The sequence below is a fragment of the Mytilus edulis genome, chromosome 5 (assembly GCF_963676685.1).
Source record: "Mytilus edulis chromosome 5, xbMytEdul2.2, whole genome shotgun sequence".
Taxonomy (NCBI): domain Eukaryota; kingdom Metazoa; phylum Mollusca; class Bivalvia; order Mytilida; family Mytilidae; genus Mytilus; species Mytilus edulis.
Genome location: NC_092348.1, coordinates 3,452,004 through 3,472,487, shown reverse-complemented (window position 1 = coordinate 3,472,487; position 20,484 = coordinate 3,452,004). Strand labels below are relative to the sequence as shown.

Genomic DNA, 20,484 nt, shown 5'->3' with positions numbered 1-20,484 from the left:
ACTCACAGAGAAACGCATAACTAAATTGAAAGGCACTTTGGTTATTTTCATTTACCAGTTTAGAAGTGGTATTAGGCTATTCAAAGTAAAATTTGTGGCCAGTATTGTAGGCCAAATCATATCTATGCAGGCAGTATTAGGTGATCAGGCACGATTAAGAACTAGATATTTATATGAATCTATATTGTATAGAGCAAGTTGGAATGCTAAAGTACTAGTTAGTACAGAAGCACTTAAAGAGTGCACATTTAGGCTACAAAATATATGTAGTTTAAACGAGACAGGATCTCAATTGTGTCAGTTGACATTTAATGAAGATCAAGATTATCACTTGTTCTGTGATGCATCTGGCAAGGGTTTTGGCGGTCATTTGACCGCAGGTTCAAAGGACGAACCGTTGGAAATGTTTGGAAGTTGGTCAGTAAATGAACAAAACAAAAGCTCAACTTGGCGAGAGCTAGTAGCAGTAAAGAGAGTATTACACAATTTTACAAATTTAATAAAGGATAAAATCATTAGGGTATACACAGATAACAAAAACGTAACGCACATACTCAGAGTCGGAAGTCGAAAAGCATCACTACATGAAAATGTGATGCAAATACATGAAATTTGTAAGAATCAATCAATTAAATTAAGTTCTGTTTGGATTCCACGTGAACAAAACACACACGCTGACATGTTAAGTAGACGGTCAGATTGTGATGATTGGGAGGTACAGGACGAAATATTTACATATCTAGATCACTTGTGGGGTCCGCACAACGCCAATAGGTTTGCACATGACTACAACACCAAGTGTAAGCATTTCAATTCAAAATATTGGTGTCCAGGAACATCAGGTATTGACGCTTTCACAGTTGATTGGAAAGGTAAAAATAATTGGCTTGTACCACCACCAAATTTGATTCCTAAGTGTTAAACTAATTAAAACAAGAAAAATGCAATGCTACTTTAGTTATACCAGAGTGGACCTCTGCACCGTACTGGCCTATGTTAATAAATGAGAAAGGGAACATGAAAGTTTTCATAGTTGCACACATTTTCTTTCAGGGAGAAAACTTGACCAAGGAAGGCCGCGGTCAAAGCGGAATATTTGGACAACAATTTCTGAAATTTAGATTGATTGGTTTAAGACTACAATTTTAGATCAAAATATTTATGATTATTCTTTTTTTAACAGGGACAAAATTAGATCGTACAGTAAAGGAGGCCATTAGAAATAGCGGCATCGATGGTGACAGTTATCTTTATGGGCTTTATCCAAAAATGTGCTAACTTTTAATAAACAGCAGAAGTGACAACACAGTCAAATCTTATTTTAATGCTTTTAAAAGATGGGAACGTTTCATATCTCTCCATGGACATGTTGCTTTACCAGCTCAACCAGTGCACGTCGCACTTTACCTTACAGACTTAGTTAACAACGGTTCCACTTATCATCCGGTGTATAATGTAATATATGGTATAAAATGGGCACACGAAATCAACAGTTTAAAAGATCCTACCACAAACACTTTTGTAACTTCAATACTAGAAGCGTCTAAAAGAGTTGCGCCAAAGAAGACTAACAAGAAAGATCCAGTTACTACAGACGTTTTGATAGAACTTTGTGATAATTTTAAAGATTGTTCTGATCTACTTGTGTTAAGAGATTTGACTATGATGCTACTTTGTTTTGCAGGTTTCCTTAGATACGATGAACTTAGTTCTTTGCGTTTCCTTGACATTGATATACAAGATTCTTTTCTGATTTTACATATAACTAAGAGCAAAACTGACCAATACAGGCAAAGCAATGAGGTTATAATAGCAAAAGGTTCTACAATCGCATGTCCCTATAATATGTTAGTTAAATACACACGTTTGGCTGGTTTTAGTAGTCATGAGAATAAATTTTTATTTCGTCCTATCTACAGGTCAGGAGAGTTGTGTAAATTGATAAATAAGGATAAGAAACTCAGTTACACGGCGGCTAGGGAGTGTCTTCTTAAGAGAATTAGAATTATTCGTCCTGGTTGTAACATAGGTCTGCACTCGTTCAGATCAGGTGGTGCCACAGTGGCTGCTAACGCAGACGTTAGCGACAGGTGTTTGAAAAAACACGGCAGATGGAAATCTGCCTCGAGTAAAGATGGTTATATCGTAGACTCCATAGAAAAACGTTTGAAAATTTCTCAAGTTTTAGGTTTATAGTTTCATATTTGGGATCGTGTACCCTTTCTTTGTATATTTCTATCACGTTCGACGGGCTGTCGGCAAATTTATATTTGTGTTTTAGTTATATTTAGTCATGGAGTAGAGGTAATACTTGTATTTTCCCGCGGTTCGTATAGTAAAGCGGGAAAATATTGTATTGTCGTTACGTTTTCATAAATATTCATAAGGCATGACAAAATTTACCAATCAGAAGTTGAATTTTGTCTTTCGATATATTGGTGTTTTTCAAGCGCTTCACTTTCTAGCCGTCGTTCAACATAGTAAGCTCCTTTATTTTTTAATTGCTGATTGCAATTAAAGTTGTTTTTTCTGATTTTCTATTTGTATATGTATTTGCTAATTAAAGGTGTGGTCCGCCACTTTTATCCGGAGATAGGCTCGAGCATTGGCACGGATACAGGTTTCCATTCATATTCATATATCATGTGAACGATTGTTGGTTTTTCCTGGACGGCCTTAAAGCTTGACTATCTATGAAGGGTAACATTCAGAAATTTAAGCGAATACACTGTGGATACATTGATATTTGAAATATTGTATATATGTTTTAATATTTGTTAAAATGTGTACTGCTGGAAATTATTTGAGATACAAATTAAATACGGCGTCTATCACGTTCGACGGGCTGTCGGCAAATTTATATTTGTGTTTTAGTTATATTTAGTCATGGAGTAGAGGTAATACAGTATTATTATTATTTACAGAAGTACGATACCTTTATTACTGTTATTGATTTGGTCTCCCCACCGTTTTGATACAAGTGCCTCAGAATAAGACATGTAGACCAATGGATCATGTGCGGTGTACCAACTACAAAGCTTAATACCTTTGATCAGTTTTAAAAAGGGTCAATTAATTCAGGATTTGTTACGTCCACGATCCTACTTTTAATAACCGTATACGTATTTTATTGCTTGTTATTTTCTTTAATATTAATATTTTTTGTGATAATCTTATGAATATAGATCTCCAGTATTCGTTGTTAACAAACATAGCATTCATTTGAAATAAGCAAGTGTTTTTTAAATGTTACCACGACAGCTTTAGACTTCCAACAACTAAAGCAGTTGTCTATCAGTTATCAAATCCAGAATACATTAAAATGGAATAATGCAAAAAAAAAGTTATAAAACAACAAGATCATCATCAATCTACTTATGTACTTATGGTATATTAAAAAGTAAAATATTAAAAAGTAAAATAAAAAAAAAATGAACTCAAACAAAAATTTTAAACGGAAAGTCCCTAATGAAATGGCAAAATCGAATGATAAAACACATCAAACTAATGAACAACAACTGTCATATTCCTGAATTGGTACAGGCATTTTCAAATGTAGAAAATGGTGGATTGATTAAACACTATTCTGTTTAGAACAGTAGAATGATTAACTGTTTTCCATTGACATGTAAATCCAACGATAATCAATCAATCCATCAAAACGATACATATGATGATATGGTAAACAACAAATAATTTTAAATTCACGGTCGATTTTTTTTTTCGCACATCATTTTCGAAATCATTACATACCTCTCAATATTCAGCATAGCAACTGTTTGTGTTTCGCAACTTGAAATCTGATTATGCGTTGTGTCTTTGATGATTTAAATTACAAACAGTTTTTAAGTATCACTGATATATGTTACGTTACAAAATGTTAATGTAACTTAACATTCGTTGATCTTTATTAGTTTGTAAATTGCATGTTAATAAGACATGAAAGATATTGGCCATTTCATGTCTAAATAACACTTCATAAAATATTGTACTTATATTACACGTAATTCCAATAATTGTTATCTTGATTAGATTGCTATAAGACAGCTCTTCATACCAAAGTATTTTAATGAAGTAAAGGATCTTCGATTGATTCTATCTTCTTTGAAATCCAATGGCTATATCAATATGGCTAACAATGTCAATTGACGTATGACATATGGCATCTCCCCTTAAAGTCCATTGACAATGTCAGTACGGCTACCAATAACAATATACATAAAGTCTTTTCACTTAAAGCCATACTACTTTGTAGGTATTTCTACCAATGACAATAGACATATAGTCAATAATTGTGAATTTTGGATTTCGTTCCATATAATTGTATGAATATCAAGATTACCTGTGATACCATATACGTCACTTTATGTTCATGTGACGGCCAGTTGTGTTCGGTTCTTTAAATTTCCCGCAAAACTAAGAAAGTTTGGTATTATCTGCATGTTTTTTTGTTTTATATTAATTGAAGGAAAATCGTGCTAGTTATGTATTATGTTGTCTTCTTGTATTATTTGAGAGAGAAAAACTCTATTGCACAAAGAAAACTTAAAATAAAAAGTGGTAGACGTCCGTGACTTCAGGATAAATCAAAGAAGAGGGAGCACAATCTACCAAATGGACTTTCAAACTCATAAATCAAAAATAAACTAACAACGCCATGTTAAAAATTGAAAAAGAAAAAAAGACAAACAACAGTTTTCAGAACACAACATACAACAGCCCTAACGACTGATCAACACGAACCCACTAACAACCAGGACTGATCTCATGTACGTTTTCAGAACACAACATACAACAGCCCTAACGACTGATCATGACGAACCTACTAACAACCAGGACTGATCATGACGAACGCACTAACAACCAGGACTGATCATGACGAACCCACTAACAACCAGGACTGATCATATAATACCGCAAGATGAAAGAGTCTTAGATTGTATGTAATCTAACATATCTTTCAATAATTGTTTGGTATACGCATCTGATAAATTTATGATGTTTATAATTTAGAAAGCGGTCTTGTTGGGCATTTGAAAGACCCGGCAATATAACGTTGTTTGTAAGGACCCTAATGTGAGTTATGTATCCACTACTGAGACGGAAGATTCAGTTGTTCCTCTTTGTTTGAATTTACAAAGGAACATTTAACGTATGATTATTCTGGATTTCCTCCTTGGTATGATTCGCGGAGGTATATGTTGAATTTCCAAATAAATTGCCAATACCTGATTCATTTATCAAGCAATTTATGTGATGTGATTTACATACAAACACGAATTGTTTGTGAATTTATCTGCCAGGACAACTACATAATTGTTATGGATAAAGTAGGTGCTTGCAACAATATCGGTCTTTTAATATTGATGCAGCATGCGTATTCATAGACCCATTCAGTTTGTAATTTTGATTTGCATCAACGACCTAACAACCATTTAGAAAGAGTAGTTCTACTGAATCCAACAGTATTTTTTTGGTTTTCCATTTTGATTGACTCACAAAATATAGGGCTTTTGGATCAATTTTTTGCAGGGAAATGTCGTTTACAATGTTAAGGTCACCATTAATAACTTGTCCAACTGAATTATGTACGAACGAGGAACTATCTCAAATACAATCAGAGTGTTTAGAATTTGCTAATCAGTAGGTTCTAAGTGTACTCATTTTAACTAAACAATCTGATTTTGGATGTTTCGCGTCTTCTGATTGGCTGACAGTGCTTTGTCTATCAGCTACGCGGGTTATTCAGTGTGCACCACATTTTTTATGTTATTTTTTCATATACAGAAAAAAAATATTACAGTCATTTCTTACACAACTTCCACTGAATTGCAAGAATTCACCATGCAAAACAATATCCTGTTCATTCAAAGTAAATTTAGTTTTGCGAACAACTTATTTCGATAGCTAATGCCCCCCCCCCCCCCGCCCCTTTTTACAAAAATTGATGAAATGATATGAAAAAAATCAAATTACATTGCCAATATAAGAATAATAAATTGTTAGAATAATGTTGACAATGATAAACGCATTTTCCACACAGCATCTTTAATTCGTTATAATATTATCAAAAGCCAACCTTATAAGGAGGTATTCTTTAGTGGACACGCAATATGCATTCCGATTATATGCAATCTACAAATCACAATTAAGGGTGCAATCAACAGTTTTTTACGTGACGTCATTATGTAACAGGGCATGTAATAGTGGACCCATCATGCAGAAGTCAGATATTCATAGTTATATAGATATCTATACATCAATGGAAAGATAATTCTATGAACTTTCTGAATAAATAAAAAAAAATCCAACATCTCTTGTTTCAACATGCAAATTGGTACAAGTTATCAGCTGGAAAATAGGCATTTTCCCCCTAAAAAACCTTAAAAACAGACCACCTTTGGACACACGGATCAGTAACCTGTGCATATATTTGAGATTTCTTATAATATGCATTTCGAAGAGCTTATCCGGCTGATTTAAGAAAATGTAGTTTCAGCCTACGTTCGCCTGCTCCGAAAGGAGCTATCTTACCTGACAAATCAAAGTGCTTTTTGCAACAGGTGAAAATCAGCTGTTTATGGAGTTGCCTCCCATATAGTAGGAAGTCACAAAAACATTTTTTTTTTTTTAAATCTTGACAAAAGTGGCATTTTAATTGAACTTCAATATATGTTTTTCACATTGAACATAAAAAACAATCAACTTTTTCATTTAGTGGTATATAAATAGCAGGGAATTCCATCAGTATGTAAATCTCACTGGGGAAATACCCCTAGTTTTTAGTACGAAACTGTTTATAGCACCCTAAGGGTGTATTCTTCTGACTTTTCAGTCTCGTTCAGTCTCGTTGAAATCTCGTTCTTGAATTATTTCCAAAAAATATGTGATAGAAGTGGAAAATATCAATGAATTTTAAAAATATTATAAACAAACATAAATCTGTGAAAAAATTGTGCATTTACAATGAATGGTTTTTGAGTAATCCAGTTATCAAATTTTACGACCCTTCAAGTCAGTATTTTTAGCCAAAATTTTGAGAAAATGGATGAGGGATACAAAAAATGATTTTACAAGAATTATATACATCCCATATCATTTTGGTCTTTTTAAATTTCTTAGATATGTATTTTTTCAATCATTTATAACAAAAAAATGGAAATAATATGCATTTTGTTTTTAAAACTGAGAAAAATCACAAAAATACAAAATTGACAGCATGGTAAATTTTACACAAAAAAGCGTCGAAATATGATAAAACTTTCTTATATTAACACCTACCTATAGTTTTTGTAAGTAAAATTTATTCAGATTGGTCGACTCCATCTTTATAGAAAGTATGAAAAAAAGTTTAATTGTGGAACTGTTATTTTTTTCACGATAATAGCCCCAAAATAGGTAAAAATCAATGAAAAATGGGAAAATCATCAAAATTGGGCATTTTCAACGGGCCGTAGCTAAAAAAGAATTGCACCACCAAATGATTTTTTCTTCACCAATTATTTTGTTAGTCTTATAAACCCAAAAAATCAGGTTAGAAAAAAAGTTTAATTCTAGAAATATTTGGCTCCTCAAAGGTGTACATCCTTAACAACACACGCGATATTTAACTCATAAATTAAACTGAGTTTGACAGTTCGGTTTACCGTGAACTTGTTGAGAAAAAAAAAACATTTTTTTGTGTTGAATTTCAACAAAGTATAATTATTGATCTTTTATTACCAGAAACAGCTTTTATCGTCCGTACCATCAGCATTGTTTTTGTGAGAATTTATGCTTTTTAAAAATATCTCTCTATTTGTTTCTTGTCAAATTTATGAATGTTTTCATGTCCTGATACCTTTTCTGTGGTTATTTGCTTATCTGTCAGATTCTATGTAAACACCATTCAGTTAAATCCGTTAATCGTATCTCCACAGTTCAATTAGTGTTGATAAGAAGAATTTATTCTTAGCGATGTTTAAGATTTATTTAGTAATATGAACCGCAGGTTTTCAACGGCGAAAAGCAAATTATCGATTCAATGTCTCCAGGGTGATCAAAATATATGCACATTGAATCAACGAACCAGCGTTATTTTTCACCACGTGATAATAATATCGGCTGCAACGTAACAAACGTTTTCGCGCCAAATTTTCTACATATACCAGATCGACTACCACTCAATATTCATTTTCGACAGTTCAACACTTTGGTTAATAAGACTTAAATGTGGAAGATAGAGCGCTTAACAAGCATCTGCCCTCTGTGTATACTTGATTGTGTATAGTATTGCCAATCTTACAAATTGAATTGGCGGGCTGTCAATCCATCAATATCCAGGGATGAGCGTGTGACAAAAAAAATACAAAGAATTATTCATTTATTCTTAAATTGGGACACAACTTTTTCAATCTAAAATGGACAGTAAACCGAAACCAAAACTTATAGTTTTCGACTTAGGTAAGTTATCAAATTTAAATATATAGCAATCCAATATTAGTTACACATGTTTTATTTCATTATTAAGGGTAGTTCTTGGACACTTCGTTTTAATTGTATATTTCATTTTTGTTTCTGTTATAAGTAACGAAAGATAATAATAACTTAATTTAAGGAACAAAAGGTAAAAGAAACTGAAAATAAAGGTACGAAACTAGGAGTGTTTTCTTGCACCGAAAAAAAAGGAAGAGAGACACAGATTGTAAAAAAATAGATTATAATATAACTCTGCCAGAGTTGGTTTTTCTAAATGAAAGTCATCGTTCTCATTAGTATTATAAGATGCTACGCCCTGTGATGATAGACTATTGACTGTTACCTCATCAAACAGAAATCTGCCAAAGAATCTACCACGACACATGACTGATGACAAAAACACATTAACTATCTTCTTGATGGACTAACATGAATCATGTGTTTAAAGAAGTATGATTTTTCTCAAGGGATTCCGGGTAATAATCATATGTTAAAAGGAGTCTGATTATTCCAAAGTGATACCGGGTAATAGTTACATATATGTATTAGTATTACATGCAATATTTCATAACTTGTAGGTCATTTGTTGCCTTGTGTTGTTTTCTGGTCTTTGGTCGTGTTGTTGTCTATTTGACTCATTCCCCATTTCATTCTCTAGTCTAATAGAAAAGGGAAAATATTTATCGCGTTCAGCTACCTTCTTAAATGTCTTTGTAGCTGAGATTTTTGTTTTCACAAAAGGAGGTGTAACTCTTATCTAACAGAAATGGTGGCACTCTTATTTTACAAGAAACAGGCACATGTATTTAACAAAACGGTGGCACTCTTATTTTACAGAAGAGGTAACCCTCTAGTTAAACAGAATGTTAAAACATACTTTTTACAGTCGCCCATAAAGCTAATAAGAATTTAAATACAACCAAATAAAACATAATATAAATTTGCAGGTAAATTCCATAACAGCCTGGTTCCAACGACCTTTATACTCAATTTACGTTACTTTGGTGTGCGACATGCAAGCGTAGTAGAAATTAATAATCAAAGGTACCAGGATTATAATTTAGTACGCCAGACGCGCGTTTCGTCTACACAAGACTCATCAGTAAAACTGATAAAGAGCAAATTTACAAGGAAAGCTCCTGGCCCAAGACCACAATTAATGACCCCGCTTTTCGTTATAGTTCCTTTTAATTAGAGTGTATTTTTCCTTAATTTTTTTTCTTTCCCTTCCTCACTCATTTCTTAGATTTTTTTTGGTGGAATTGAAAGAAGAGAGGTGAAATAAATTTTTGGATGTTGTATTTTAACTTATTTTGATTTTGAATGAGTGATTAGGCCAAGTGCAAAAAGGTAATATTTACAATTTTCGGAACATCTCTTGACTTGTCAATAGGGGTATGGATGTGTATTGGCTAAATTTGTAAAAGTGATTGTTACAATCTTTCTGAATTTTGGATATATATTTGGACTAGGACTATACATTACACACACAAACAATTGGACAAAAGTGCATGGTGCAATTTTTTTAATGATGCAAAAGGTTATAAAGAACTGATAGAGGAATTAATTGTGGTCTGTGGCCTCCTGTCGGTTTTGAAAAAAAGATAAGAATCATGGTACGTAGCCGTTGATGCGATGCGCGCAATACTAGACGTTTATGAATGATAGCTAATATCGTTACTTTTTCAAGTACAATTATTTTTCCTAACAATCTTACAATATTTTGGGTATACATAATTTATTACAATCCCGTAGTGTGTTTGTTCTTGTTTTTTTCTTCTATAAAAAAATAAATAATCTTTTCTAGAAGTGAATTCTGCATTCTCTACTATATAGTTCTAAATCGATGCCTCTCATAGTAACGAAAAAAAGTAAAATATTAAAAATAGTGAACTCTGAGGAAAATTCAAAACGGAAATTCCCTGATCAAATGTCAAAATCAAAAGCTCAAACACATCAATCGAATGGATAACAACTGTCATATACAGGCAAGGTATCAACACATACTTCTTTTCCTTTTTCAATGACTCATTTACTACTGTCTCACTAACGTTTTACTGTAAATCTGATTAAAATGATAACTTTAGTCTATCATAAACCCATCATAGTTACCGGGGTTAGAATTTTGTACGACAGACGCGCGTTTCGTCTACATGAGACTCGTACATCACGCTCTGAGAAAAAAACAACTTAAAAAGGACCTTTTTATCATGGTTGGAAATCACAATGGTAATACATGTATTTTTATTTGTTATCACACCCTCGTATTAATACAGCAGACGGATCTTTTATCTTGGAATCCTTTTTTTTTTAAGATAAAACTTGTGTCCATTAAGTTTTTTCACCTAGGATTCAACTGAAAAACTAAACTTCTAAACAGCACGTGCGATCAAATATCAATTTATCGCAAATTAAAAAAATAAATATATGGTAAACATATTTCAATTAACGTGATCTGGAATGTACATGATAAGTGTGAGATACCATCAAGAAATACCGATATTTATCGATTCACGTCTCAAAAAGTTCAAAGTAGACGTAATGTTTTAAAGTCTAAGTCGCCGTTTAATAGAAACCATTACCGCTAAAACTCATGTTTTCGATAATGCAAAGTACGTTGAAAAACGATTTTATTTTATGTTTACGCTGGTAAATCAGTTGACATAACACGTGCATTACTAAATCTGTTAATATTGTCTCTCAGTCATAGAATGGCTTCCCTTAATTATTGCAAGACTCAGTTTGTTAATATTGTCTCTCAGTCATAGAATCGCTTACCTTAATTATTGCAAAACATACCTATTAGAACATTACACAGTTATATATGACAGCTGTTAATATTTTATAGTTCTGTAATAAGTTAACTTTCTGTGTGTGTCATTACCATCATTTTTATCTGATTTCTATGTGAAAAAATGAATAGTTACTATATATTCTTAGCTAAGTACATTTTTATAAAAAAAAAAATGCGTGGAAGGTCAATAGATATTTCCAAAAATATCAAACACAAAAGGCACCACCAACTAGTTCCTATAGATTGAAAATGAAAAAAAACACCAGCACATTGTCAAGCTTTGTATCACAATGTAGTAGTGACAAACCAGCTGTACGTTTGCAGATCTAAACGAATGCGTCACTGGCCAGTTTTTTGCGATACATTGTGTAACTACGTCCTTCTAGAAACATTTTGTGAGTTGGAATTGGAAGTTCTATACGTTTTTTTTTTATTATTTAAGATTTTAACACCTTACCGTTGATTGACTACAGCTTTTCTAAATTCTTCCATTGATAGAAATATTTGTTTGGGGATTTTAGTTGTACCAGAATTCTGATTAAAAAACTAGATATCCTGTCCAAATTTTTACGGTGATTTTGTTTATAAAGATCGTAAATTTAGATACGACCCTTGTTAACTCATTGCAATTAATCCTGTGAGTGAACTATTCTTAAAGTACTAAATTTCTACATCAGAAAATGACTGTACCAAGTTAGAAATATGACAGTTGTTTTCCATTTGTTTGATGTATTTGCGCCTTTAATTTTGACATTTGATAAGGGGCCTTCCTTTTTGGAATTTCCTTTCAGCTAGGTAATTTTCATAATGCTTTTTTTACACAGTATAGCAGACTCTTTAGATATTTGTTTTTATCGATATTGAAATTGGTTATGGTTTAAAAATTAGAAATAATAATTAGATATTATATATTGCTATATATGTAAGTATTTATGAATACTCAAGATCGTACATCTGTTTACTTATATTTTGGCATTGCACAAGGGAATTTCCAGGTATGGGGAGGTTTGAGTGCTCATAAGCATGTTTGATTCCACCAATATCTGTGTCTGTCCAAAGTCAGGACCTGCCATTCAGTGTTTGTTGTTGGTTCGTGTTTGTAATATTTATTTTTTTACTTTATTATATAACTTGGAGTTTTGTATTAATAATGCTGTTCAATCTTTCAGAGAAAATACCAGATCTGTCTGTAAAACATATCTTTTAATGTACTAGTATTACAAAGCATTACGTGCTATAATCAAAACAAACAAAAAACACATTGTTTTCAAGTACGCTCATATTGCCTAATTATCTACGAGTAAATGTATTTGGCTTCGTTTGATATGACAGTTGCGGTGATATCAAAAATGGGGCCAATCTTAATGACAATGTTCTTAAGAATTCATAGCATACAGTCTTCGCGATTACGGAATAACGGATGCGTCACTTATGAAACTTAAAAAACTCAGTTTTTGTTTGTGTATTGGAAAATAATCAACTAGTTATTGATGGCACGTAGAAAGGAGTGACACTGCTAACTATCTAACAAATTCTGTGGTAATTTTTTGTGCATGCCAAGATTATGCTTTTTTTTTTGTGGTTTCCGTTGTTTTAGATATAGAGACATGCTGTCACGATTTGCTTTAAAAGAGGCGGAAGGTAAAAATCGAAACTCATTAGTCGAAGATAGACTTGCAATATCGTGATAAAAACAAAAACGATTAAAATTCCAAATCAGTCACAAAACATTACATAAAAAATAATAAAGGCTGAGCCACCTGAAGCTCTTCTAAAACGAGGGTTTGCGGTCATTCAATTTTACCTAGTGTTCGGAGTACGAAATATGTGCTCAACTCACCAAATCCAGTATTTTGATTGGTTGATTTCTGAGTCTGAGTACAATAGTCGTGCTCGAATATTTTTGACCGCGATACCAGGACAGGAGTGGTATCGTGTAACACAAATGAATATTAGTTTCATTAAAATATCTTTTCTTTTAAAAAAAATGATATCATATAATTTAAAGCAGTTGACAATAAAGAGGGCTGCTTTGTACCTATTACATGTATTATGTTAAGATATAGTTCACCGGAAAAAAGTTACAGACCATAAAGGTTTTACTATAATAGTTTGATAATATAAAAAAAAAATAGAAAAGGCTAAACCAATAAAAAAAAATCTGAAAGAAAATAGCTAACAACACAATTAGAACTGAATAATAGTATAATTGTAAACTAATTCGAATTAAGGGGGTTCGCGGGTCTAAATCATTTATATAGGATTTCTCTATATTTTTCTATAAATGAACTTTATCTTATCGTTATTAGAAAAATAAAATAAAAAAATGGGGTCACCGTTCATTTGCGCTCACAATCTGCCTTCGAAAGAAGCATAAAAGTGGTGTTTTTCTGTTGAATTAATAGGAGAAATAAAGGTAATATCGAAATAAAAAAAGAAATTTTTTAAAGAAATCGCTCAAATTTTACAATTATTTAGTTTAAGTACAGCATATATAAAAATTGTATTAAAAAATATAGGTCACCGATGAGTTAAAAGAGATATTTCAATGTTAAAGCCAAACAAATGGCATTTTTCCACCAAAGGGAGATAATTTGGAACTTTTTCAATAATGTTTACATTTTAAAAGTCATCTTTGGCCAACACGAATTTTATTGTTTTGAATGTTTTTTGTATCATATGATAAAGTAACAACTACAAAAGGTAATAAATAAAATTTGTAATGAAAAACAAATGTTTAATTTTTTTCTGAAATTTTTATACCCTCGAGCCTCCTTAAGTTGCGCCGTCTAGTTAAACGTGAGGTGGCCAGACACGTTAAAAGTTAGGGGCTGTTATGGAGTCGAAATGGACTGTTTAAACCACCTCGATTCCAGTTTACATGTTCTTAAATTTTCTCTTATGATTGATTTAATCATGAAGGATATTTTATTAATTTATTTAATTTCGAAAAGATCCTTTGGTCACCTAATTTATGGATGGAACTTCAATTAAAGAGTTTATGAATATTAGGTTTGATTAATGTGTAACTGTATATTAATTGTATCAAGAGGTTCGTTTTGAAACCATAAATATCTCGTTTCATCTTTTAAAAACTTAGTTTACCTTGTTTTATTTAAATGTTTGTATGACATTTGTACATCAAAAGTTTTCGCTCGAATTATAGCTCATAAAAACAAATGCTGTTTATGATTTTAAGTTGGTTCTGCAAAAATACGTAGCTCCTAGATACTAATTTTATAATTGCATCATTGGCATTTTTGTGTTTCGTAACTTTGATTATGTAAAAATTACACGGTAATTTCATATTACAGAAAGTTCTATGTGAAATTTACAGACGCGTGGCATCCTTTGAAAGATGCGTTATGTAAATAATTGATAGAGAGTTAAAAGCACCGAGAAGACAGCAAATAACACAACTTGCTAATTTCACAATGTTGTATTTCGATTTGTATATTTAACCGAACATCACCGATAACATATCCTTGTAAGTTGATATAGGTTGAACAATCATTTTGTCAGATTATGAAAAAGTTCTGAATCGTAAATCCTTCAACAGAAATTTCATTCATTGCATTGCAAGATTGCATGCCACGAGAGTTTGTCATCATCTTACATTAATCATGTACGATTGCATACATGTTCTTAACAGACTATGGTCAATAAACTAAGCTATTCGATTGGATCAAATAAACACTCGATACATTATGACTGTGATCTACGATTGAATCAAGTGAAAGTTATTCATACGTCAAGTGGTTCCTGTTTGACCCTACTAAATTTTAGAGTATTCGTGTTTGAAAGACTAGTTAGTCAAAAGATATGAGGTACGCTTAGTATTAAAGACTGATAATGCAATAGTAATGTCAAAAGACCAAGGTCTGTACGATAAGGGAAAAAGACTAGTTAGTCAATATAATGTCAAAAGACAAGGTCAGTACGATAAGTGAAAAGACTATTTAGCCAATAGTCATGTCAAAGGGCAAGGTCAGTACGATCAGTGAGAGGACTGTTTAGCCAATAGTCATGTCAAAGGACAAGGTCAGTACGATAAGTGAGAAGACTGTTTAGCCAATTGTCATGTCAAAGGACAAGGTCAGTACGATAAGGGAAAAAGACTAGTTAGTCAATATAATGTCAAAAGACAAGGTCAGTACGATAAGTGAAAAGACTATTTAGCCAATAGTCATGTCAAAGGGCAAGGTCAGTACGATCAGTGAGAGGACTGTTTAGCCAATAGTCATGTCAAAGGACAAGGTCAGTACGATAAGTGAGAAGACTGTTTAGCCAATTGTCATGTCAAAGGACAAGGTCAGTACGATAAGTGAAAAGACGGTTTAGCCAACAGTCATGTCAAAGGACAAGGTCAGTACGATAAGTGAGAAGACTGTTTAGCCAATAGTCATGTCAAAGGACAAGGTCAGTACGATAAGTAAGAAGACTGTTTAGCCAATAATCATGTCAAAGGACAAGGTCAGTACGATAAGTGAGAAGACTGTTTAGCCAATAGTCATGTCAAAGGACAAGGTCAGTACGATTAGTGAAAAAAATGATAAGTCAATACTATATCAAATACAAGGAGGCTACACTAAGTAGAAAAGACTGGTAAATCTATAGAAATGTCAAAGTACAAGGTCAGTGCGTTTAGTAAGGAGACTGGTAAGTCAATAATGACATACCAAAGGACAAGGTCAGTACGATGGCTAGTCAATAATTTGTCAAAGGGCAAGGTCAGTGCGGTAATGAAAAAGACTGATAAGTCTAAAGTAATGTTAAAGGACATGGTCAGTACGAGAAAAAAGACTGCTTACTCAATAGTTATAATAAAGGACAAGGTCATTACAATAAATGAAAAAGACTGCTTATTCAATAGTTATATCAAAGGACAAGGTCAGTACGATAAATGAAAAAGACTGATAAGTCAACAGTAATGTTAAAGGACAAGGTCAGTACAATAAATGAAAAAGACTGCTTAGTCAATAGTTATCTCAAAGGACAAGGTCAGGACGATAAATGATAAAGACTGCTTATTCAATAGTTATATCAAAGGACAAGGTCATTACGATAAATGAAAAAGACTGATAAGTCAAAAGTAATGTTTAAGTACAAGGTCAGTGCAATAAAAGAAAAAGACTGCTTAGTCAATAGTTATATCAAAGGACAAGGTCAGTACGATAAATGATAAAGACTGCTTATTCAATAGTTATATCAAAGGACAAGGTCAGTACGATAAATGAAAAAGACTGATAAGTCAAAAGTAATGTTAAAGGACAAGGTCAGTCCGATAAGTGAAATGACATTTAAGTCAATACTATATCAAATACAAGGTCAGTACGATAAGTGAAATAAACTGCTATGTCAATAGTTATGTCAAAACATAATAGAGTTGCGCTAAGTGGAAAGACTGGTTAGTCAATAGTTATGTCTTAACCCAAAAAAAAAACACACCTTAAGATAATATGTGATGATAATTGGGTTACCGTGATTATTTGATCACCACAAACAAGTGTTGAGAACAAAAACCTCGTTAAAGCCGAGAATTCTGTCAGCAGATCCTCCTTAAACAATTCGGATAGAATCAGACAACAGAATCTCGACATCTTCATTGAAAACAGGTGAGAAAATAATCACCCATAATCGCTATCTTTCAAATTTGTCAGAAAAAAGTTAATTACTGCCACCATTAAATATTCATTATATTAAAAAAATATCCGGAATTAATAGACTTGTGTTTGACTTCTTTGTTGCGTGATTAGAACGTCTAAATCAGGAAGACTTTGATCTATTTATAGAAAAATAAGTCAAGGTTAAATTCAGCGTCTTGATATTTCGATTAAATATTTGATGATATTTGTTGGATCATATATTTGAATTATTTGCACATCTGTCGATGACATATTTTCACTCTAAGTACATTCGATGATTGTTTGTCTTGAAATGGGAACATAACGTTTAACATGACAATATTCGTAAAGGAATGCGGGGTCATTTTCCAACTCAGTGGCCTGTTTCCTCCTCTCCTTAAGGCTCGGGAAATATAAAGCACTGCCACGGAATATGAGCCTATATCCCTTTTAAAACTTCTGAATAACATACTATGATCACATTTAAAAAAATTATAACTTTATGTTTGAGGTACAATGGCGACATATCAGTCACTGTAAATATATTTTCAACGAAGATATATGTGTTAAATGACGATTGATTGAAAAATGTAGTGAGTGAATACCGGATACCAAAACTATAACAAAGAACAAAACTGTGCATATTGAAATAACATGAGTATACACTTTGACAATGTGATAGACAACCTTGTGCTCCATAGAACTAATGTTTCTGTGTTTCGGCTTTTAGATAGATTAAAAGCACCATTATATTCTACAATGACAATAACGGACTGATGTAATATGAAATTAACTCTGCATTCTCACCTGGAGTTGTTGTGGTCTGTATAATGCCTATCCGCTGAAGATGTTCATGAACTTTTGACTTAACACGATTAAGGTGGAACCCTGCCATGTGAACATGCTAAAATCATTATTGGTTACCAGTCAAAAAATTTAATATTTCAATCAACCTTGAATGATATAAAAATGGATAATATTTGATGAATGGCCAACACTAATAAAATGTACTATTCTGTTGGAGGTGAACCAAGGCAATAATTTGATTTTAACGTGTTCTTAAGTCCTCTGATAACTATTTATCAAAGTTTGAATGATATATATCATGTTAAAGAAAAGAATTGTAAAACTTAGAAACTGTTTGTTTATCTGTAAATTATGTTATTTGAAAAAAAGCTTTACCGAGCAAAAAAACACTATGGTGCCAACTCACTAAAGGAGGAACAAGTAGGAGGCAAATACTAGAAACTAATTACTTCCTAATGCAAAGGCATACCCATTATTCATGGTTGACGGTCGTACGGTGACCTATGGGTGATAACTTCTGTGTTATTTTGGTCTCTGATGGAGAGTTTTGTCATTGGCAATCATACCACATCTTCTTATTATCGTCGGTTTCCACTACGTCATACTACAGTTTTAAAAAGTTAGCAAGGGAAAAGGGGGGGGGGGGGGAATTCGAAATTGAAAATCAACGAAATGATAAACGAAGTTTCTATTATGCACCTAAAAACTGACCAACACGGTACAAACCAAGTATCTGTGTACTTTCAAGTGTGTAAACTGGTGGATATTTGTCTCATTGGTAATAATAATATCACACTTCCTCATTTATATATATAGCATTTCAAGATGCACAAGTACTTTTTGGCATGTTAAACCCTGCTGATACATTGAAAATAATACTCTTTCTTTCCTTTAACCTATTCTTTCTTAGTCAGCGGAGCCAACTATATAATTTACATTTGTGATATCGGGGACTTTTATAGCCGACTATGCGGTATGGGCTTTTCTCATTGTTAAGGGCCGTACGGTGACCTATAGTTGTTAATTTCTGTGTCATTTGGTTTCTGGTGAAGAGTTTTCTCATTGGCAATTATACCAAATCTCCTTCTTTATATGTAAGAAGGCTAATTGAACATTATAATGTCTGCATCCTGCAATTTCTTGATATCCACATGAAATACTACAACGATTTATTTCTATTAATATACATTTAATGCAAATAATCGAATGAAATATTTACATTATTTCCACCAAATTTTAAATTCGTCCATCGTTTCTGAACTTAGAGATTTTTTTAACTACTAGTTTATTGATATACATTGGTTAATCGTTCAGACATCTTGACAACTGTAAACATCCTGTCGATATTTAACGAAACCTTTTTACAGATTAAGAAAAGCGTCGATTAGCGTGTGTTTTTACAGTTGTCAATGAAAGGCAGAGCTCAAATTCATCAAATATTTAAGCAGAACCCCGTTGTAAGCGTGAAATAAATTGCTGTTGTTTAGTCTGTTTTCCGTCTTCTCGATGTTGTATGTGTTTTATCTCTGAAATTTTAATTATTGTAGAACTGTAGCTTTGATAATGTTGTAGATAAGTTCTTTTTGATTAAGAAAAGGCATTTGGAGGCAAGTCTGCTTCCAATACTAAAAAACTATTCTTGCTCTGCATAAGGCGTTGTACGGAGTATGATGGGACGGTTCCTCAACTTTAAATTCACTGATTATCAAACCTACACCTGCTGTGTATACATATTTATGTATAAGATATAGTCCGAGTTCCCTCGCGCAAGGTGTGGTCGATTCAGTCTGACATCATATGAGTATATTTTTGCTAGTTGTCCTGCCGAGGGTCAGATGTTTACTCCGGACACTCTACATTCCTCCACGATTACACACTGGTCGCCATGATACAGGAAATGATAAATTAATCAATATTTGTTGTTCTCTTTTTAATTTTTTTTTATGTTTGTTCTCTAATAACCAATTCTACTTATATAATCTGAAAACACTTTCTGTAAATAAAAGATTTTTGACATATTAAGTATTTTTCTTATATTATATAGAAATAAAACATTAAACATACAATTGCATATATTGTGTACTAGTATTACCAATACCGGCGGTATATGAATATAAAACAAATCAGTGTAAACTAATTCACATCAAAATGTAAAATTTCCCTTTCCAGTTTCTAGGGCTTTGGTTCTACAGCAATATAATTATATTACGATAGTATAGATGTTTTATCTGCAACTTATATCTTATGAAAACAGCTATGGTCTTGTGCACAGAAATCTCGTATTATAGAGTACTACTATACCGTAAGTAGAGAGAAGTTTGAGCAAGCTTCTGATTTAAATTCTAGCAACTATTAAAGTCATTATTTTCGTTTTACACATGTAATTTCTAGGGAAATGTCAAACAAAACTACCATTGAAAATAACAATAAACTACTCGTAATGTATGATTGTTTTACTCCATCAGAATAGATACAAATAATGACGAAAACATAAGTTTTTTTATTGTACATCATTCCATAACGTTTACATGATCAAACTGTTTGGAATTTGATAGAAAAAAACCATTTTGTGAATGTTTACCGAATTCCTTGATAACAAAAATTACAGTATGTATGTCATCTGACTACATCAATAATATTTGACATTCAAACGTTTTGTTGATCATCTGTACAATTTGCTAGGACAACAGTTATGTTTAAACTTCAGAGAATTTCAATATAGACATTCTTTTCTAGTACTCATGTATACTACATTTTTCTAACTGTATGAAAGCCTTGTGGCTTCTCAGCATCGTAACTGAT

General features: G+C 32.5%; 2 protein-coding genes across 2 annotated transcripts in view; both read left to right on the top strand.

The window, feature by feature from the left end:
* Positions 1-1,284: 1,284 nt before the first annotated feature.
* On the top strand, positions 1,285-2,671 carry LOC139522782 (integrase/recombinase xerD homolog; the record flags this gene model as incomplete). Its single annotated transcript, XM_071316296.1, has 1 exon — positions 1,285-2,671. A coding segment is annotated over one exon (912 nt), but the record flags the coding sequence as incomplete, so codon positions are not given.
* Positions 2,672-8,027: 5,356 nt separating this feature from the next.
* LOC139522779 (magnesium-dependent phosphatase 1-like) overlaps positions 8,028-20,484 on the top strand; it is a 29,011-nt gene continuing 16,554 nt past the window's right edge. Inside the window, exon 1 of the mRNA XM_071316294.1 lies at positions 8,028-8,442. Within this exon, the coding sequence (XP_071172395.1) occupies positions 8,400-8,442 (43 nt within the window). The 5' untranslated portion in view covers positions 8,028-8,399. The remainder of the gene's footprint in view (positions 8,443-20,484) is intronic.